Source organism: Diplotaxodon limnothrissa, linkage group LG11, assembly GCF_057381915.1.
Source record: "Diplotaxodon limnothrissa isolate DT_005_m linkage group LG11, D_limnothrissa_male_GT1.1, whole genome shotgun sequence".
NCBI classification, from domain to species: Eukaryota; Metazoa; Chordata; class Actinopteri; order Cichliformes; family Cichlidae; genus Diplotaxodon; species Diplotaxodon limnothrissa.
This window is the reverse complement of record NC_140606.1, coordinates 15,566,166-15,588,842: the sequence shown is the minus strand read 5'-3', so window position 1 is coordinate 15,588,842 and position 22,677 is coordinate 15,566,166. Positions and strand designations below refer to the sequence as shown.

Sequence of the window (22,677 nt, the reverse complement as noted above, 5' to 3'; positions counted from 1 at the left end):
AAAGATTTTGATTGTTTGTGTATAAAAGATAAAAGAAGTTTTCTTGTAAAGTTTAGAAAGTTCCCTTGAGTTGTATTTCTTTCATTAAAGCAGGGTTCGATGGCCCTCAGGTAGATTTGATCGACTGTTCAGCTAAATTAACTTAAATTGGTCATCTCTTATAATCACAGCTGCTTCAGGCTCTCAGCAAAAAAATTGCTTAGAGAATAATAGATCAGAATAATAGATCAAAACTGCATCTTAATTAAAAAAGAACGTCAAAATTCTATTCTATATTCTTGGGAAAAAATGAGACCTTCTCTGTTTCTAATCATGGATACATTTTTCTAATAGTGCAGTGTGACTGTGAAACACTTAGTGAAAAGAATATTTTTATATTCATTAAAAGTGTGATTAATTAAGATCAGGCCTACATTTGTTATCAGTCCAATTGGTATACATCCTGGAATGGCACACTGACTGCAGCATGGAAAAAACAAAAACCCAGCAGATGGATGGAATGGGTCAAAGTGCAATTTGTAATGGCTGATACAAAGCATTTAAGGTGGAATGATCTTTTGAGTAGAAAACTATTTAAAGATAGATATAGGGAAGTACTGTGTACATGTGATAGGAAGTTTTATAGAAGTCAGTTCTAGAAATGAGAGTTATAAGAATTATTCTAATCTGAAACTGTTCTGGTAGGACATTAATAAACTGAGAACTAGAGACTGCAGAAAAGACCTATTGAAGTTCATCTTAGTGATGGTGTGGTTTGAAAGTATAGAATGAGATTAAATGAGAGCTAGATTTTCTTGATTTGTTCTCAGGAAATCACATTGTGATGAACTTTGATTTTTGTTTCTTTTATTAGTGACGCATGTAATTCAAAGGATGAGTTGAATAGAAGCATGACTCATGATGTTTGTTTCCATGTTTGAATTGTGATGTTACAAAGAAGTGAAAAACGCTGTAGACAAGTTACAGTTAAATTACTTGGGTGTAGAAGAAATGCCAAAGAAAGTATTAAAGTCTCTGTTACTATTAAACACACATTTCTGTTGCTTTATAATTTGTTTTAAAGGCACAGTCTTATTAACTTTGAATGAATCCATCAGAATTGCATAAGTGCAGGTGCAGGTTTGCGAAGCCCCACCATCTTGAATACAGTGGCTGATGTTTTCGTTATCTCTTTCTCGTCCTTCACTACTGCTTTCTCTCCCCTGTCATTTGCACCTTATCATCATCCTCCTTACCTCAAGCCTCATTTTCTTGCACTCAAGTTAAGGCTCTAGCTCTGTGTGGATTAAGAATGTCTAACTTTAAAGAACTGTCTGTTTAAACAGACAATTAAATGGTAACGTTTCAAAGCTCTTCGGTGAATTCAGGCCTTACAATCTGTTCCAGATCAGTTTATTTTTTCATGTTGTTGGAGTCATGGTTAATGCGCCAAAAATATTAAGATCCAGTCAGATGCTTCCCTGGCAGTATTGTGTCAAGTGGAGAAGAGTCTTAGTATCCACCGGTACCTAAACAAGCACAGGTGCACTGCAATGATTCAGTTACATTATTTGTTTAGAAATATTGATTTTTACTAATTAGTTTTTCCAAAATAGAGCTTCTGGAAAAATGACACTTGCTTGAATTCAGTAAGCATTTCTAATCTTTTGTGTTTCTCCATCATCGTGGTACTTTTATCTAGGCTGTATGGACTGAAAACAATAGATAAAACTGGAGGGTAGCTAATAGGTTTTGTTTTGTGAGCAAAGAGGAATTGCTCACAGATACAGATACAGTTAGTGCAGTTCCTGGGGTTGTGACGGGTTGCTGGTCCTTCATCAGTGTGTTGACTAAACTCAAGATGATGTTACTAAATTGAATACTTAGCAGTAGATTAAACTGAGTAAATTGATTTATCCTGCATTGATTTAGTTCAATAACCAGGTTTGACTTTTTCTTTGTTCCTTTTTTTCCTATAAAGACACACAGGATGCTGGAAGTGGACGCAGACAAGGTCCTATGATGGTGAGTAAACATTTATCTCGAGCTCAAACGGTAATGTAGTTGAAATTATTCCTGAAGGCATTTTTGTCTTAGTACTGTGAATTATTAATGTCGTCTTGATTCTTAGCGGTTTCATATTCACTAGTTCACCAAATGTTCAGTTAATAAAAGAGTAATATTTGAAACTGAAACCTACAGGGTTTTCTTTTTCTTTTTTTTTTGGACTGGGGTTGGGGCATGAATGACTTGAAACATACTGAGTGATGCAGCGATGTTGTGTGCTGGGACTTTATATATAAACACAGAGTGAGTGGTAATGATAGTTTTGAAAATGTAAAACCTTAAAACCCACTGTGAGCTGACTGCAACAAAGCAGCTATAAAGAAAAACTGTCTTTGCTTTCAGGTTTGTGTGTCAAAGTGTCAAAACTGCAGCAGCTGCTATTTTCCTTGCCTTGTCACTATCTCCATCTGCTGCTACTGTTAACTTTTTTTAACAATAGGTGCTGCAGGTTATACTTAAAGTTAAGTTTGAAAACTGCTGATGCTCTACGACACTGGATCCTTTTATTCTTGCAGGGTCTGGGTTCGCTGGATGACGATGACCCCAACATTCTTCTGGCTATTCAGCTGTCACTCCAGGACTCAGGGATGGTCGGGAGTGTGTCCAGTCATGAAGTACTTGCCAACGAAGCCTCACTCGGCGCTATTGGCACCTCCCTGCCTTCGAGGCTTGAGCAAAGTGCTCCAGGCATCGAGGTCCCCCCCAGAGCTTCTCTAAGCAGCTCAGAACTGCTGGAGTTGGGAGATAACTTGGTGAAACTTGGCAACATCAGCAGCCAGTACTCTGCTGCCACCGGTGTTGCTATCCCTGTACAGCACGGTGACAGTCATCATCGGGCATACGGTGCTTCTGTGCCCATACCAGTGGCTCCTGGTTGCAGCAGCTCTTCAACAGGCCTCTTCTCTTCCACCGACACAACAGACTCAACCACATGTGGCAGCCACGACCCATCCTCATCCTCTGCATTAGCAGCAAACGCTAACCTGCTGGGCAATATCATGGCTTGGTTTCATGACATGAATCCTCAAGGTATCACTCTGGTACCCCCAACCTCCTGTGACAGCGACTCAGTCCCGGGTTCACTCCATAGGGGCGAAGGAGAAGACGATGACAATGTCGGGGTGGTCGTCTTCCCTGAAAACAGGAAGCCTCAGGAGGTGATGGCAGATGTGGGGTTCTGCTCTCAGAGGCTGAGTGAGATGGAGGAGAAGGAGTGCACTGTCGCTGAGAGACCGACCCAGTTAGATCTAGTGGGGCTGGACACCATGCCGCTACCTTACATGGGAGCCCATGACGCAAGCGGAGGCCATGCCGAGCGCAGAGGCTCAAAGGTGTGCCACGTCGACACTCCGCGATGTGACTCTGTGTCTGATCAGCTGCCAAGCACCAGCTCATCTGAGTGGGAAGATCAAGTGCACTTGGTATGATCTCTCTAACTGAGATGGCAAAGAGCTTTTAAGGAAGGCCAAAAACCACTACAGATTGCAAAATGAATAAAGAGGAGGAACGTCTGTGCTAGCTATTCAGGTGGAATGTAAACAGAGTGGGGAATGTGTCATACTTGACCAGAAAGTGGGGAAGACACAGATTCAGATTTAAGTGCAACAAGATGTGTTTACTGTATTGTCAGCCTTCTGCAAAGAAAGTACTAAATAGAAGAGATCACAGTTAGTTACCAGTTTCAAGGGTGACTTATAAAACAAGTCTTGTACTAGTAAAAATACAAATAAGTAGCGTTTTTTGTTTTTGTTTTTTAAATATCAGATTTAGAGACTTAGGAGCTTTAGAAACTTTAACCTACATAGTTATTTTCCACTGGACTAAAAGCCTACTGTATCAGTCTGGATCAGGTCTGATGTAATTCAGCTGTACTTAGTGAGCAGATTAACAGTTTGCTCCAATATTCAATCGAAACAAAGCCGGCTGAGATGGTTCTCACTCCTGTCCAATTCTGCCTACTTCATGGGTGCCAAACACTGACTAGCAAAAGCACAGTTTGCAGTCACCAAGTGGATTCTCTAAAGCAAATTGTGCCTGCAGCTGATTGATACTCTGAAAATGTCACTGGCTAAAAGCTGCCGTGAGCCATGTAGAACTGAGGCTTCAGGCCCTAATGGATTTGTACTTTATGTAAAATATTCACATTGGCAAAATTTTGATTAATTATTCAACTGAAAAGTAGTTGGCCTCCTCAAAAACATTTCAAAATGGACTTGACAGTGGTTATTACTCCCCAACACAGGCTGAATCAAAAAACAACGAATGCTGACGGGCCCAGAGGGAGTGCTCGTGATTCAGTTTGCACCTTTGTCACAGCATGTTCTGAATTCCATTGTAGCTTGTCTTAAATTAATGTTTTGAGTATTGCAGCCGAACGTGGAGCGCGACAGACTAAGTAGACAGTGAGAAGCCTGCTTCATACGCCGCAGGGAAGGCCATTGAAATCAGGCAGTCGTATTCAGACTCTGGTAAATTAATTACTCACGCCCAAGTCACTGTAATTTATCTCTGGGTCCTGTTTTAAAAGTAATAAGCAAAGCCTTTCAGATCTTTGCAGATTTTCCAGACTGCAGGGTAATGCATGGGGGGAAAAAAATTAAAAATCATGAATGTGTACAGCATCTCATCCTCATGGGAAGTCCATGTCTTTGAAACGGTTCTCTCTCTGGAGTTGAGACACACAGTGCCTTTGTGTAAATCACCATGATTCACTTTTTCCTTTTTTCACACTTTTTTTTTCTGAGTGCTAATTTTAAAAAAAATGACAGTGTAAACAAAAACAGAAACACCTGTTACCTTAAAGTCGTTTCTCTCACATTGCCGTTGATAGTGTTCAGACGTGCTCATCAGAAATGTTTGTAGCAAGAGGCTTTTTTGTTGGCTCTTGTGGTGATATGTTAATAGATGACACTGACTCTTTTTTCTTTTCTTTTTTTAGCGATTTGGTGAAATACGTTGTAACGACGAAGTCACACTTTAAAGAAAAAATCTTATTCCCAGATATTTTGAAGAAAGGTTTTATTTCTCTGGGTTTGTGCAGTAAGGCTTCTTGCCCTACACTGAAGTGGTTCCCGGGATTTAGCATCTAAAAATCACTGCGCTGATTTCAGAATAGGTTAACCTACTGTTCTGTATCGCTTGTGTGTGAGGAAAGTTATAAAGTAGGTATTTATTTGGAATAAAGATAATTCATTTAAATAATGGATTGTGAGTAACCCATGTGAACTAAAACACACTAGTCAGTGTCTTACCTTTAAGACGTGATTATGTTCTTGTACAGACTGATGTCTGGCTGAAGTAAATGACCTTTTTCTCTCTCTCTCTGTCCCCTTGCAGATGTATAGAGCAACATTAAGTCTAAAGATAGTGATTGGTTTGATAAGTGTCTGGGTGCCATATGGTTAATGGAACTAACTTTGTCGGACTTGGTTAATGGAAGTGCTTTTATCAGAGGAGATAACATGCGTTGCCCTTTTTCTTTAGTAGTATGCTGTGCATGTAACGGGCACACTTTATACTGTCACCTCATATGTTCAGGTGATTTATTAAAAAAAATTAAAAAAGGTATATAACATTTTGTAACTCATTGAGATTTTCTATTGTAAAGCAACTAATCCTTGAAATGCTGTTTGCACTTTCATAGTTTATACTTGATACATTCCCTCTTTATATGAAAAGTGTTTGATGTGTGATGCCAATAAACTATGTGTTGAGTTTTACTTTGCGGTTGTCTCATTTGTAATAGTCATTTATGACAAAGAAATATTGCAGATGGTTTTATTTTCATAACACTGACCAATTCTTTTATTGGGTTTTCATTCAAAATTAAACACTTTTATATAATCTTTGATTTAACAAGTACCTAAGTGACTAGTTTGTGAGTTAAAGAGTAATTTTTAGAAACAAATATTCAGTATATGTAGTTCTATGTAAGAATTGCAACAGGGCAGTATGTAAATCTGAACTCCTAAAGGAAAAAAAAATAAACAAGTAAACATCCATAAAGCAGACTGCAGTGCGTAACACATGACAATCATAGGCAAACTTGAATATACTGACAGATGTCTGGAGACGTATTCAATATGAATCATGGGCTCAGTTTCCCAGACATGGCTTAAGCCTAGACTTGGACCAAAAAAAGTTTTTCTGTGGAGATCTTCAGTGTTTTTGCTTTGGGGGGCTTAAGCCATGTCTGGGAGACTGGCTGTCTGTGTTTACCAAACTCAACGAATTGATTGCATGTGTGCAAGAAGAGTATCTTAAGGGGAAATCCTGCCATGGAGTTTAAGTGTCAGCGGCAGAGGCCGATGAGCTGCAGCAAGAAGAGGAACAGGGTGACGACGTCCAAATAGAGGTTGAGCGCAGCAAAGATGTACTCCTCGGGAGAGACTTGATACTTCCTGTGTTTTCCACCCAGGATCATCTGAGTGTCAAACACCAAGTACTGCGGAGAGATGGACAGAAAATGAGATGCTTCAGCACTGATCTGTGAATCGAGAACGCGAACTGGTCTGCGAGCAAGCGCAGGCACTATTAACTATTTCTGAGAGATGGGACGGTGCAGATAAACAGGCCACACAAATAATCCGGGAGTCAGACTTGTGCAGCTGAAAATAAGTTGTGACTTGCTGCTGACAGCCTGTTCAGCTCTGTGTGCAGCTGCAGTTTGTTCCACCGGCTGACGAGATGGGTCACAACATTTGCTGCGAATGCCAAAGGCACACAGAGAGGTGGCTGTGAAAAGGAAGCCCACTACTGTTAAGTGGTGCATAATTGAAATTAAAGGGCACAGGGGCATCAAAGTCGCTCTCTTTTCACTAACAGCTGGTATCAGGCTGCTTCGCCCTGGGATCGCGTGTTGCATCATATACACTCACTTGACAATAAGCCCTCTTTGATGGTGGTTTCGTTTTATTTACATTGGGGATTTTAATTCTGTTTTTCATAGCAAAAAGAAAAAAAGTGCTGCGGAAAAGAACTTTCTGTTACCAAAGTGTACTTACTAAAGAAAACAGCAGTGTTCCCAGGCAGGCATATACGATGTAAACATACTGCAAAAGAATCACACACACTCAGGAGAGGCATTCAGTAACACAAATTTAAAACAAAACATTTTTATTCTAGTGTGCTGTGCTGCTTGTTTGCTGTAGGTAGTAATTAAGCCAGAAACTTTTTTTTTTGGTCATTCTGGCTGTTTTGTTTGGTTTACAGGCAGTCAGAGTCCAACTACAACCTAAAATCTGCAGAATGCTTATTTATACCCGCTGGCAACACTAACAGCCGACACAGTGAACGCCAGTGTACATTTAAATCCTAAGAGGTTTGAGTTTACGCTCTCTGCTGTATAGTCTGCTCAGCACACGGGCCTGTGCTTTCTAGGGCCAAAGACTCTGAGGCTGTACATCCGGTCTGTCAGCAATTCATTCAAAACCTGTTCCCACTGCAAACACACTGGTTAACAAAGAAGCTCTTTAATTTACCTGTGATCGGAGGATTGCACAGAGGAGGGCGAATGAAAAGAGGGTCCAGATAAGCACCCACAGGCACCCACTTGCTGTGGTGAAGTCCCACTGATGCCGCAAAGGAGGGATAGGAAATGAGAAAGACAGTTAATGTGACAAGCCCCAACATCTCTCATTTGTACTCATCATTCTCGTAAAATCCAGGACACTGAAGGCTGTTCTCATTGCAGCTGTGCTCTGTGATAGCTACAGATTGCAGTCGAGACTCAAGAAAATCAAGACAGTTCTGGTTATAACAAGTGAGGATAAATAATCAACAGGCACTGAGCAGGGGGATTGAAGGTGGCCTTTTCGCCTGCATGCCCTTTATTTATTTTTTCCACACTGGCATAAAAAAAAAAAGATGGCAGTTGCTACAGGAGAATCACTAGCACTGATCACCTGAGGAGCTATGGGCTGCAGACGCAGTGTCAATGCATCACAGTGACAGAGATTAAAAAGCTCTGTGAACATTGTGAACTGCAGAGCAAGAGGTGCTGGAAATGGCAAGATGAAAGCGAAGTCATAAAAAATAAACTACAAGTGTTTGCGGACGCTCACTCAGCCCATAAAACTATATTACGGGCTTAGGGGTACGCTTCCCTCTATATGTCAGCTATTTAAACCTGACCTGCGTACCTTCCTCCCGCTGATTAATAACGAGCAGAGAGAATTAAGCACCAGATATATTCTTAGTATGATTATCAGACAGCTGCTTGCTTGTTCCATCCACTGTGAGCGAAAATATAAATGTCTCCAGCTCCTTCAGATACAATAAGTGGCAAAGTGTGTGAAATGCCAACCACCATTTAGCAGCAATTAAAAGAGGCTCTAAATGCAATCTGAATGTGGCTGACATCTTCCCCACTGGCTGTGTGATTGCTTTTGTTCAGAACATGAGGCGTTTATTGAAGAAGCATGCCGAGCTATCAATGAAGTGATTCTCGAAAGGTCTCCTAACTTGCTCCAGCTAATAAAACGCTGCAAGTTGTAATGAAACTTTAAAATGCCATGTGCACAAGCATAAGCTATTATATATATTTTGAGAGCGGCATCTCAGAAGAAGATGAGCATGATCAAATAAAGAATAAAAAATCCTCAGCGAGCGAGACTTATTTGGGATTCGTTGGGATGCTTATTATAGAATTTTAGGTGAAGTTTTTGGTCATTTTTTTAGGGTTTCAATCACAAAGTTGAGAAGTTTTGCTTGATAAAAAGCTTATTTTTTTTCACAATTCATGAAAGGAGGCAGACTGAAAAGGACGAGGGCTGACTTATATAAAGAATTCTATATGGCGAGAGTTACCTCAGCCACACGGGGGCTTAACCCTCTGGATGCAGGGAATTAACCCAACTTACAAATACACTGATCTCAGCAGGAATCTTAGTTTTGCCAGGACAGCAAACTCATCTGACTTTGAAAACTCTGCAGGTGAAAACCTGTCCAGCAGCTGAGCTTTACACGTTCCCTCTGACTGCACAGGAAACACAGCTGAGTGTATGGACATTTACCATTGACTGTATAGTTAAGGCGCCGTGTTTCACTTTTGGCTGCAGTGCAAACTGAGCTCAGAGTGTGTGACAGATCTTACCTTTGACTGCATGGCGAACAGGCTCAGGGAAAGGGACACAAATGCTGTTGCCCCAACAGCCCACATGACTGCTTCAGCATTAAAATACCTGCAGACAGAAATATCAAACAGTGCAGTAAGAGCTGAATCATGTCTATCTTGGGGTGGATGAGCAGCGGGGTTTGGTCTATCCTAAAGGGAAGTATTATTTTCTTATAAGAATTTTTTTTTCTCGAAATATGCATTTAACTTTGAGCACTGGACCCCCCCCAACCCCACCCCACTGGACAAGTATTGAATAATGCATTGCCTGCATGCATTTCCTATCAGCTATAGCTTCAGTTATAGCAATATCCTATAAATATGGTAATTTTAATGCATTATTGATAGTCAGGTCTCATCTAATGCCTTTTTCTGACAGAGTGACGTGCTGCTAAAAAAGAACCGTCAGAAAGATGGAGGGGAAAAAAGGGTAACTCGTGTTTACACAGGCACCGAGAAATACAGAGAAATTGGTTTTGAACTATTTGTGATGTGCTCAGATTTATCTTCAGCTGAAAAAAAATCAGAGAATGTGATCCCATGTGCCTTTTAATTTGGTAAACCAGCGCTGATAACATCTTATCTGGCATGATGGCTTCATTGCTGGCATCGAACACGCTATCAGATATGGATCAAATAGGATTATTATTGTGCAAATGAGTCTGCATCAGGTGGGGACTCATCTTTGTAAACAAACACTCACGCCGCCACAGATGCAAGCATCAGGCCCTCTGCAACAGTCTGAGGAAGACAGGGAGAAAGGCACACAGGCAGGGAGAGGGAGGGAGAGAGGGGAAGGAAAGGGGGAGACAAATGGAAAGTAAATACATGACAAAAAAAAAACTGTGAAATAGAGCAGGTGTGGTGGTGGTTTAATTTGATGCCTGGCTGGTACTGCCTCTACTCACAAACAGGCCCAGGGCAATAAAATTGAGGGGGACTCGACGCCGGAGACTGTCACAGCATGACAGGGCCACAATGAGGACGAGTACCACCGCCCTGTTTCACACACGACACAGAGTTTACCGGCATTAGCATATAATAGGAGAAACATTATGGATTCACTGAGCGCATTATTTATATTAAGATGAGCTTGTGATTTACTTCCGTGGACTCACATGAAGCCCTTTCTCCAAACACGAAATCCAGAAAATCTAAGAGAACGTTTTTGAACAACTTACATCATGGTGTAGGTGAACCAGTAGTTGTTCCATGCCCATTTCCTAAGTGTGTCCCTGTTTTTTTTTGTTTGTTTTTTTTGGGGGGGGGGGGGGGGGGGGGTGATAAGAAAAGGGAAGGGAGAAAGAGAGAAGTGTTTAATAGAGCTGCCATTTATCTGATAGAAGCAGTGGAATGATTTTATTAAATATTAACAGAGAGCAGTGCATTGTGCACATGGGAGCTGAATACAATTTATGAAAAGAAATGACTGTTGCAGTCTTCCACCACATCCATTATACCAAACACAGGGAGCTTTCAAACTACTGCAAGCACAAACATTAGGCGGACTATATACCACCTTGTTTCACCTCACTATGGTGATTTGAGAAGGGCCCCAGTGCATGTTTAAATTTGTGCAGGGACGACTTTATGCACTTGTTCTGCCTCGTGTTGGTGGGCGATGACACAATTAAAAGCCAGCAGATTACAATAAAGGACATTTCTTCTTTTCTCTTTGGAACAAGAATGGCCTCGTGTGATTGTGTCTCACCAGTAAAGAAAAGCGCAGATGATCCCCACAGTCACTAGCAGCTGAATCATCAAGGTCAAGTAGACTTTCCTTATAAAACCTGTTCAGAAAAAAAGAAAAACAGATGCAGAAACACAGAGAGGTGAGACAGACAGGAGAAAGACATGCGACAACAACAATCTGTCAGAGTGAAGCATTGAGGCAGGTAAGGCTGCACGCTGTTGCCAAAAATGACTGTTTTCACCAAACTTGCATTCCTGCCTCTCATTAAAAATGATTTGTGTTGTGTGGGAGGTGAAGAGCTGCGACAGGCTGCGAGCAGAGATCACAGAACAATTTTCAATTCCAAATCAATTTTCAAGAAAACACTGCAAAGCAAATGAGGGGAGTAAATATTGCTGATCCTCGTTTGGCTCTGACCACGCAAACAGAAACGCTCATTTCTCTCGCCTCCTGTTTCTCCCTCTCTTTATTGATCTACTTCCTTCGACCCTCACCTCTCCGTATGGCAGCGTCACTGAAGGCGCTATCCTCTAAGCCGGGAGAGTAGACGGGTGGAGATTGGTCACATTGCTGGTTGTCTCCACCTGCTCCCGGGCCCACAGGATGGACCATGTTATCATAGGTTCCAGGAGGGGAGACCACTGCAACGCTGCCCTTCTCCACCTGGATCATTCAGACAACACCCGAAGTTTAGATTCAAAACTTTTTTCTTGCAAATCATAAAAAAGGCAGAATGATGTGATTAGAGGCTTTAGTGTTCATTTTGAAGTAACTTCATGGAATTAAACCAATAATCCATGTGTAATTAAATGTGTAAGCACACATTTAATTACACATCCCAACGATAGCATGATCAAAGGCTAGTTGTGTGTTGGATTTGGGCTCATTCTTTACGATAGCGGCATATTAAACCCTAAAATCAATGTGCAAAATGGTTTCTCTCACTGCTTAATTTAATTTTTTTTCCCTTTGAGGCTAACAAAAATGATTGTGAATTGCTACTAACGTCATAGCTCATCCCAGTATACGAACTCTGTCCATGGTCCCCGGGGCTGTACGGAGGGGGCTGAGGATATCCACCGTTTCTGTTGTCATAAGTGTGGTCCATTTGGCCAAAAGTCAGCAAATTTTATCAGACACAAAACTGCCAAGGTAAAGAGAATTATTAGACAGACAAGGTAGTTAAGGTCACAAAGACATTCCTCTGGACAGTGTCAGTGCTTTCATCAGTGATGTTAAATTGGCACACGGGGCTATGTCAAATGGGTGATTATGAAACCATGCATCACACAAATACAAGGCCCTCCATGACTGGCATCCATAAAAATGGCCCTAAAACTTAATCTATTTTCAGTGTATGTATATTTAATGGCCAAATAGATTGCATTTAATTGATCTCAGAGGAAATTTAGTTGTCATCCACAGACAGACAATAAATGCAAGGATTTTTTAAAATGTATATATGTATAGTGAACACAAGGGAATAATAAATCCCCCCCCAAGTTCCCTAGTTCTGCATTAATCATGAAAGAAATGAAGTCATAACCAGCTGCTCAAAGATCAATGCTGCATGATGTACAACTGCAGTAAAGCAGTGACTACACATAGCAGTTTGACAGAAACAGCCGCTCCCTGTGCACATCCGTCTATTCATTATGGTTTAATGAATAACAATTTCCACTTCCTGTAATATCCTGTAATGGCTTTTGCACTCGTGGCAGCAATAAATCATTTGCTAGATAAAAATCACATTTTGACTTTTCGTCTTTTTCAGCTCATCTCTCCAAACTGGAACAAAACAAAGCCTAAAACTGTGTTTTCTAAGGTACGAAGTGGACTTTGTTTTTGTTGGCTTACGCGGGCTGAAAGTTTGGAACATTAAATCCAAGTTCTGACAAGATGACAACAGTTTTAAAGTCTATAAAAAAGTGTCCAGCTGCTGTTTGACTCAGGTCTGTTCACAGAAATCAATCCGTACAACTCCAGCGAAGCTATTAAAATATGCCTTACCTCTGCTGTGACGACTGAGACCACGCTCGGCTGCTCTTCCTGTAGCTTCAGTTTCCTTCAGGGCAAAGTCTACTTGCTATCAGCTGGTTCCCACAGAAACAGGACTTTTGCTGCAGGGGGAAAGGATGTATTCCTCATTAGTCCTAATGGGATATTAAGATGAAGTTCTGAAAGTGACATTAAAGCAATAAGGCTGGCACTTTGACAGAGTAAATTGGGATTTTACCTTCTGTGTTCCACCTGCACTGATCCACACTGGAATGAGTTTATACTGCTTGATTTCACATGTTTAATAAAGGTTTTCCCTCATATTTCAGTATCCTGGAATGATAAGCTGCTGCATATGAAAAGCCTGTAACATTTCAACCTGTATCACACAAAAAAGGCAAATGCAGGACAATGACACAGTGTGAGATCCGGCGAGGCGTATGGTCTTTCTGGTTTACCTTGGTTACTCATTGATAGCACCCTGCACACACAAACCATCCAGTGACAAAGAGAGGACTGGACGATGTAGGACATCAATCCAGCCTATACAAAGGGATTATGGGTACTGAGTCACACTGAGAAAGAAGAGCTAAAGGCATACTGTGTGAAAATACAGAAAGCAATGTAGGTCAATACCATTTTTATGCTTTCCCATGAAGAACTGGCTCTCAAAGAGTTACATTTAACACCATCTATTAATCAGAAAGCAATCCAGGATGAGTCCATTTTTATATATACATGTATGTGCATGTGTATGTATGAAAACAACAACAACAAAACAGTAAAATATAATTTCCACTACTTAGCCTCGATTGGATTTGATTACAGCAAATTACTGTATTGATGTGATATTTAAAGCGATCACATACATGATGATCATAATTCAAATCTTAAAGAAAGCAAAAACTATTTTGCAGTCCTGTAGCTTTATTTGGATTTTAAACACAATTACCTAACATAACTGTATAATTAAAGGTGTGTCTCTGAGTGACTATAGTTGTGTATACATAAAAAACAAAGCAAGAGCAAAATACACAGAATTCGATGCGAGTTTTTTCTTTTTCTCTTTTTAAGCCAGATAGTCTCCCCCTGATGTACAGAAATTATTTATACATTAAGCAAACACTGGGGGGCACTAGTCTCCCGTGCTTCTGCTAATTGCAGTGATTTGGATGTGACTCTCCTCCTCTCCTCCCCCGCCCCGAAAACCCTTCTCACTCTGCCGCCTCACCCACCCAACCAGCAACATGAAATCCTCCAGAGAGCTTCCTTAAACCGGCTGCCTCGTCATTTTAACAACTCAGATCAAATCCTTCATTTCTTTCACCTACATGTGATCTTTCTGTTCCTTATTACTAAAAGAAAAGAAAACATTGTCCTTCCTGTGCAGCGACAAATAAAGAATAACATAAAAAAGGAACAAAATAAATCATGTCTGAAGGCAAAGTGACTTCCCCCCCCCCCCCCCAAGCAAACACAAACTCTCGCTCTGTTCTCCACTGATTGGTGTGTCAGTCAACACAGACTAGGTTTACACTGCCTGCTCAAATCTGGTGAGCTTGTTCTCACCTATTCATCAGATCTCGGTCGGATTTGAATGGGCGACACAACAAACACAGTCACATTTGAGCAGGCAGTTGAAATCCAGCCTGTGTTGACACACCAATCAGTGTGGAGCCCAGTGTGAGGCCACATTTAACACAGATCTGACTGCCTCAGCGCTGTCCAAACACAAGCAACACATGAGGCGGGAGCCACATGGATCAGAATGTGTGCAGAGCAGAGAGCTGTATCCAGATCGTGATATGCAGAATGGAAGAAGAAATCTATCAATCTAAACATCCATCCATCCATCCATCCTTTAAGACAGAAAAATAGAAAAAACTTAAAAAATATCGGAAAGAATAGAAAACAAAAGAAGAAAAGGCAGGCAGGAAGCGAGACATAACTTTGAGTCTGTCCTCTGTCTCGATGCAGACAGATTGTGACAGCTCTGTTTTGTAAGACTGCTACGATGCTCTTTGGGGCTTTAGGGGCCGAGGACCACAGAGAGGAGTGTTCTGGTGTCACTGGAGAAGGGGAGATGTAGCCATCATATGAGTCTCTCTTTCTTCCGTGTGCAGCGGTGAAATACTACTTCTCGCCCGCTCTGGCCACAGATGGATTTATTTGGAGAATTGAAATTGTGGTTTGTGTTGCCTCAGAGAGCCCCGGCACGGGTCGCAGGGTCTGAACCACTAGATGCCTCTTCATTTCTAATTTACAACCCTTCTGAAGCTGCTAATGTAGACTTTCAGCAGAATGTATGGCTGATGGGAGAGTTGTGCAGCGGCTCACGCTGCACAGTGGGAATGCATGTGTTACTCTAAATTATGAGACGCCCTGCACTGTGCTACACTTAATAATATGAGCTAATCTGGCTGTGCCTAGTAAGAAATATTATTTCAATGAAATGCACAATTCTGACAGCGTTTTGACTTATTATCAGGGCCAAATCAGCATTGCATTGAGTTTTAGAATGACTTACATTATCTTGTTAAGCAAATGAGTGTAATACAAAAGGCACAGCTGCAGTCAAACTAACTCAATGGACATAATTAAGTGAATAAATGACTGTTATCCACAGTTGATTTAATATATTACAGTACTGTAGCAGAGAGCACAATTCCACATGAATTTATCCTTATTAGAGTCAGAGTTTACATTAGCTGTGCCCACAATGAGCACTCCATTACTGAATTATAAATAATCTTCAGGAAGTCTATCAAAACATATTCAATGAGAAACTTCACTTTTTAGGTGTCGTCAGCGGTTGTGCCGACATACCCAACTTACATTAACTGCAATAGTCCGCGAGAAGTCACTTTCATCTGTCCTAATTTGTCGTGAACATAAACATATTAAAGGGCTGCTAGACTATCTAATGCAGGGTTTTTGCTAATGCCCTTTATTGTCTGCTACTTGCTGCCAAAAAGTTAACGCTAAATAAGTTGGCTAAAAGAGCTGAAGCTGGATGGCTGATTCAACTTTGTAACAAATGATCAGATGAAATAATTGGATAAGGTGAAAAGAACTCTCACTTAAACCTCTATTACTGCCTTTGGGATTTTACTTTAAAAACCCCATTTCTAAATGACTAAATTGGGTTAGACAGATTGAAATGTGTGTAAATCCATTTCAGACAGGAGCCTTCATCCATTTATCTGAGAACGAGACAGGTCCTGGCTTCCAAAATGCCTCAAGAGCAGTCAACCAATCAGAAATATAGCTATAAACAGTTTCAGAGCTAATCAGCCATTTAGAATGACCTGCGTGCCAAATCTGTTAGGACTCACCAAGTGACACTAATGGCAAAAACTCCACTAACTGAAATATTAATTAGATATTTCCAGTTATAACTAATGTGAACAAGATGAAAAAGAAAGTTTTAATAGAAACTAAACTAGAAAAACTAAGTGCACCCCAATGATTCAGTAGCATGTAGATCCGCCTTTAGCGGGAATAGCTCAACGTAATCTTGTGTGTATGACTTCATTAGTCTCCCACTAAAGAGCAAAGAGCAAACTGATAAACTTGTAAAGAGGTGGTTACACTCGCTGATGATAAATTAATCAAGTACATTTGATTATAGCAGCACCTGGCTGCTCCTTTCCCTCTTAATTCCTATTGAAGCAATAAGGGTGCACTTGGTTTTCCACAAGACTGCAAAGAGCGAAAACTTTCTTTTTCACATGACTGTGTTATTCCCAAAGTTTTGTATATGTTGTGCATCAGCGTGTATCAACACTGTGAAGTGCCAGTCAAGTCTGTGCATACAGCTCAAACTGCTAATTACTAATGTCTGTCAGCTGTATGAGTGGCCAGCTTGTTATGGAGAGGAGTGCTCTCCGTGAAAGACACAAAAATGACTGATTCTGCTCACTGCAGCCTCTCAGACAAATAAATATAAATGGAAGGTGATACCTCCAATCACTGTTTTTCGAACTTCGAGAGAATACACATCGGTGATTTGTTTTATGCAGTTCTGGTGTCAAAAATGTGGTCTTTGGAGAGGGCTCTCGTTTTCTTTTGTCTGAAAATACCAATCAATTTTTCAGTGGGACTGTGGAGCAGTTTAATGGTGCCCCTGTTACTCTAAGGCCTCTAAAGCAAACACCGCAAGTCAGTTGACCCTAAGAAAAGGAAAGTTTTCCTACACTTTGGTGAAAAAAATAATGCCACATTGCACTATTTAAATATTATTTTGGTTATAACAGTGCGTCTAAAACAAAAAAAAGTATGAGACTAGTCACCAGAGGACAAAGAAAGTCGTTTTAGCCCATAATATCATAGTGTTGAATTTTTGCTTTGCAACAATCCCAGCAATTAAGAAACTTAACTCTGGCACCATTAGGAGCCTGTGAAATAAACAAACCCAGTACAGTCACAATTTTAAATAACAAAGTGAGATAGTGATGCAGTATACTTAGCAAAACATACCTATTTAGAAAAGCTGTAGTGACTTAAATTGCTTGAAAAAGTCACAATAGTTTCTTCCTATAAACAAGCACAGGCATATATAGGCCTTTTGCTTTACTCCAGTTCTCTAAACATGTGGGTTAAGATAATCATTATTGGCTTAAGGAATTTATTGAAATGTTTTTAGAGAGTGCGGTGAGTTGCAGTGCATGCAATTTAGAAGTTTCTTGTAAGTTCTGAAAAAGCTTCTACTGTCACCTTATTCTAGCTAATTAGCTCTACTCCTCCTTAAATAACTACGAGTTTCCAATTACAGCCCAGTGAAAACATTTCCCCAACTACTCATTGTGAGTAAGTAGTTTTGTCGCCTAAACCAAATAAACTTCAAGTCCAAAGTGAAAGTGATGTCAAAGAGGAAAACCTCTATAAAGACAACAGAAGGTAACACATCTACTGCATGTAGTAGACTGCCACTGGCTGTGACCACAGAGAGAATCTCTGCGGAGGCACAAATCTGCACAGAGACTAGCGCTGATCTTCTAGCTCTGACACAGCTGTAACTCTGGCTGTAGCCATGGCTGTGCTTTGCTTGTTACAATTCTTGGCGGGACGTGTTGCTCTTAATGGGTCCAACACCGATTCCACGCAGCCGTCGTGCGTGCACGTTTAGGACTACTCTGGTCTTTGGGGAAGACACGTATCACGGGACGTTCAAATGGTAGCAGTAGGACATTTCCGCAGCAGCGCAGCAACGGCTGAAGTCTGAACACCAACCGCACCCAGGCACAACATTCCCACAGTGACAGCCAGATTCCGAGCAACATCCAACCACAACATCACAAACCAGCAGAGGAGCTGCAGCTGTGCTCACAACCAGCAGCTGTACTGTCAGAGACTGGCCTTTTACGCGTCATGTAAAGTGTCACATCACCTCTTCTTTCTGAAGCAGTTTCCCAGATCTGGCAGCGTACTATAAATGAGCTGGACTGATAAAGCAGCGTGCGAGTCCGCTCAGAAAGAAAAAATTCAATATCAGAATCATCACTTTGACCATTTCTGGGCTCTGATGCTAGTCATGTCTAATTGTATCCTCTAATCTTACAGGTTAAAGGTATGCAGGAGGAGGCAATAATGAAAAAAAAAAACCCACACAGTGTATGCAAACATCTCTCCCACACTAAACGAATTCTGTTGGATTTTTTGGCTTTGGCAATCTTTTCTCTCCAGCTCCTCTCTGACTCAGTCTCACTTTTTAAAGAATGCACCAAATTAACTTCTTCTTTTGTATTTAGCTCAGAGCTCAGTCACACATTGTGTTACTTTGCTGATAATGAAAGTCATTATTGCATTAATCAGTCACAAATAGCTCCCTGGTAATTTTCATGTGTTTCAACAATTCTCGCACAGCTGTGTCACCAAATTGAATTTCCAAATGGTTTCAGGTTAATAACCGCGCTGCTGACCGACAACCACATTTGCGAGAGTGCTAAAGATGTCACGGGCGTGTTTCGTCTACCTTCAAATGATTTACACTTATTTGCACGTGGACAGTTGTGGAAACGCTCCCATTTTTGCGCGCGAATCGTCCTCATTTTTAACCTCAGTCAGTTGTTCGAGACATTAAAAGGCCTCTCATGCGACCAGCTGAGGGCATTCCGACTGCTTTCTAATGGCATCTGGATCCACACCAGTTTGCCTACAGAGCAAACCGATCCACGGAAGACGCTGTAGCCACAGCACTCCATGCTGCATTAACTCACCTGGAAGAGCATGGTAGCTATGTGCGGATGCTCTTCGTGGATTACTGCTCAGCTTTTAACACCATCCTTCCACACAAACTGGTGGCCAAGCTACAAGACCTGGGGCTTCCATACAGCACCTGCATGTGGATCAATAGCTTCCTCTCGGGCCGTAGACAGAGAGTCAGAGTTGGCCATCACACATCCTCAGCCCTGAGTCTCAGCACTGGCTCACCCCAGGGCTGTGTGCTCAGTCCACTGCTCTACTCTCTCTACACACACGACTGCACTCCTCGCCACCACAGCAACATCTTTGTGAAATTTGCAGATGACACCACAGTGGTGGGGCTCATTTCCAAGGGAGACGAGTCTACGTACAGAGACGAGGTGGAGCAGCTGACGTCATGGTGTAAGGCCAATAACCTCCTCCTCAACACTTCAAAAACCAAAGAACTCATAATAGACTTCAGAAGGAAAAAGGCAGAGATCCAACCACTATTCATAAATGGGGACTGTGTAGAAAGGGTGGCAAGCTTCCGCTTCCTGGGAGTCAATATAGAGGAGAACCTTTCCTGGAGTGTGAACACCTCCGAGCTGCTGAAAAAGGCCCAACAGAGACTGTACTTCCTGAGAATTCTCAGGAGGAATAACATCACACAGAGACTGCTGGTGTCCTTCTACAGAGCCACCATTGAGAGTGTTCTAACTTACTGCATATGCATCTGGTACACTAGCTGCACAGGGGCTCAGAGGAAAGCACTCCAAGGGATCATTAACACCGCCCAAAAGATCACTGGCTGCCCTCTCCCCACACTGGAAGTTCTACACAACGCCCACTGTTTTAAAAAGGCCCAAAACATCATAAAAGACACCTCACATCCTGGCCACTCCCTGTTCGAACTGTTGCCCTCAGGCAGACGGTACAGGGCAATCAGAGCAAGGACTAATAGACTCAAACACAGCTGTTATCCAACTGCAATAACACATCTGAATACTACAAAAAAAATGTCCATCACGCCACTCTTGTGTTAATCTATGCACGGTCTGAAGCATGTGTGTGGGAATGTATGTGAATGTTTTACTGTTATATCTTATTAGTATTTTAAGTATTCTATCTATTTTATTTATTGAATTTTATTGTTTTATTTATATTTTGATATTGCTAGGGATGATGCAATGATCGGGGACCATTCTTAATTTCGTTGTTCTCATGACAATGACAATAAAGTTTCTGATGATTAAGACGCCACATGAGTTTGGGACGATTGGGACGATTCGGAGTAGAGTGGGGTGTCGTGATGGTGTGAAAACATTGAGGGAAAGTTCCTTCAAAGCCATGGCAGTGTGTGACAGGCTGGGTACAAGCTGCCAGGTCAAATATTGGTTGGAGCTCTGTGAAATCCCTCCGGGTTAAGAGCAGTCGTCATCATGGATAAGTCTCCTCGTCCTTACGTATTCCTGCAGCACACATATCTAATAATGCAGAGATTTTTGTTGTGGAAAGCGTGTGACAAAACAGGGATCAAATTACTGATGTTTATCACCGGATGATTGACAGCTATTGTTGCCGTATATGCAAAACAGCAACAGAAAAACATCAATCACAGTTTCTCTCTCACAGTCATACGAGGCAGGCGCAGCCCTGTTTATGACTATATGAGCAGAAATCTAATGGGACACAAATAGATTTCCTTTTATTGTTTAACCAGAGTTATTTTATAACGTGCAATATGCATAAAAAACATTCTTACTATATGAACGGATGACTCAACGGATGACTGTGAAAGTCTCCTTCAGCAGGGCAGATAATCAAGTCCACACAGCAAATTCAAAAGTGTTAAATTTTTTGGTGTTAATAGTCTCCTTGCAAAAGTAGAGTTAATTTTACTCTAAGCAGAGTCACATTCTTTTAATGTAACTCTGAGGTGTAAAATGATAGTAGTTAAAATCGAGTGTTAAAAATGAGTGTTTCTATTTCAAATCTGGAGGTGTTACAATGGAAACATTAACTCTTGACCTCTTAACTCTGAACTCCTAGAGGGGCTATGACACCAATAGAGTAAATTCACAGACTCCGCCCCCAGCACGGCTCCAATCGAAGCTGAAGTGAAGCCGTTTCAGAACATTTTGCTCTACATATTTGAGTTGTTTGCCATGCTTGGTAAGTCATTTTTTCAAAGATTGTTTCAATTGTTATTATGAGCTTTTACTTCTGTGGCTCTTTGGAGTTGAGACAAAGCTGTGTGAAAGGCATTAGCCATGTTGCTCGGTGATAGCATAATATTCTGTTTTAGCTAGCTGAAAGGTATTGTTTGCAGGCAAATACCACAGCCTTGAAAAAAAGCTTGCATGTGAATTTTCAGTCAAACTTTTGGTCAAATACACCTAAAACAATGTCTAGAATGTGAAATGTTGGTATAATGGTGCTACTTGAAGCCTGAAAACGATCGCCCATAAAAAAAAATAAAAAAACGAGCAAACAGCAGTAGCAGACGTCCTGACTGGATTCTACGTTAGCATTTAGATCCCTCCAGAGTTTTGTGCACACGGTTTAGGTAAAAATGAAAAAAGTTGAGGTTTTACATTTAGTTCAGTATACCTGTTGCCTGTGTCCTTGTCTTTTGGGAAAATACTTTGCACAAGTAATGGCTCAAAGAGGATTCCTTTTTTTTTTTTACTGTGCTGCAATTGTTTACTGGATTATTTGTGCCGTTAATTAGTGTCAACTAATTTTTATTCAATCTCCACACAGGATATGCTTGTGAAGATGGAATATGGGGGAGAGCAGAAGTGCGTTGAAGTTCCACAAAGGGATGAATGAAGGACATGCATATTGTATTGAAGAAATAAGTGATGAGAACGCTGTTATTTGCATTTACCATGTCAGACCTTTTGATAAACACAATTCTAATGAAAGTGAGAACATGTATACTGTTACATCTTTCAGAAAATGTTTTGAAATTGTGGTGCACAGTTCAGAATAAATGTTTTTCAAAAACCATTGCATCTTTTTAGTAAATGTTTATTTCCAAAAGAAATTTCTAGAAGTTCAGAACAGTAAAATTCCCGCTTTTTAGAATGAATTAGAAGATAACTCTTACGTAGTTAAACTAAAATACTCTTTGAGAGTTAATATATAAACTCTTAACACCAAGTGTTAAATTATCAACTCCAGACAGATTTGGTGTTTAACACTAAATCAGAGTTAACGTACCAACTCTCCAAAAAGAGTTAAATTAACACTCTCTGGTGTGGACCCATATAGACACTTTAATAGTGTTGAAATCAAATCCGACAGTGTTAATTTGGACATGCTGGATTTGCTGTGAGTGCAAACCAGTATAAAGAAAATGAAGCCATTGTGAAAGACAGCAGGCAGTCCAGGACAGATGGATGTCGCTCGGCTGTGAAGAGGCCAGGCAGCCATTTGCTGTCAGATGCTCCCTGTCAAAAACTGGGCAGAGAAGATTTTAGTTTGGATCTTTTCTTCCCTGACAGAGTGTATTCAAACAGAGAAAATGGATTTCACATGAGCAATGACAACCATAGAGCAATAACTGACAGTGGCATCTCATTGCCGCTATGGCTCTGACAAGAGGAACAACTGCTGCCACCACCCAGTGGTCAAA

The 22,677-nt window shown here is 41.0% G+C and overlaps 2 protein-coding genes across 5 annotated transcripts in view; one reads left to right on the top strand and one right to left on the bottom strand.

Moving 5' to 3' along the window:
• The window catches only part of LOC146622514 (ankyrin repeat and IBR domain-containing protein 1-like), a 34,011-nt gene extending 28,275 nt beyond the window's left edge, over nucleotides 1-5,736 (top strand). For all 4 annotated transcript variants that reach the window (XM_085366255.1, XM_085366257.1, XM_085366256.1 and 1 more), the window contains 2 exons: nucleotides 1,961-2,004; nucleotides 2,562-5,736. In XM_085366255.1, coding sequence (XP_085222381.1) covers nucleotides 1,961-2,004; nucleotides 2,562-3,473 — 956 coding nt within the window. In that variant the 3' untranslated portion in view covers nucleotides 3,474-5,736. The remainder of the gene's footprint in view (nucleotides 1-1,960; nucleotides 2,005-2,561) is intronic.
• Nucleotides 5,737-5,983: 247 nt separating this feature from the next.
• LOC146622513 (protein lifeguard 1) lies at nucleotides 5,984-12,924 on the bottom strand. The gene is made up of 11 exons (XM_085365192.1): nucleotides 12,864-12,924; nucleotides 11,860-11,997; nucleotides 11,348-11,516; nucleotides 10,872-10,950; nucleotides 10,342-10,395; nucleotides 10,069-10,159; nucleotides 9,864-9,901; nucleotides 9,140-9,227; nucleotides 7,527-7,616; nucleotides 7,050-7,097; nucleotides 5,984-6,490 (listed from the first exon to the last, which is right to left on the bottom strand). Exons 2-11 carry the CDS (start codon nucleotides 11,959-11,961, stop codon nucleotides 6,338-6,340), a joined length of 912 nt encoding a protein of 303 aa, XP_085221318.1. The 5' UTR covers nucleotides 11,962-11,997; nucleotides 12,864-12,924; the 3' UTR covers nucleotides 5,984-6,337.
• Nucleotides 12,925-22,677: the final 9,753 nt, after the last annotated feature.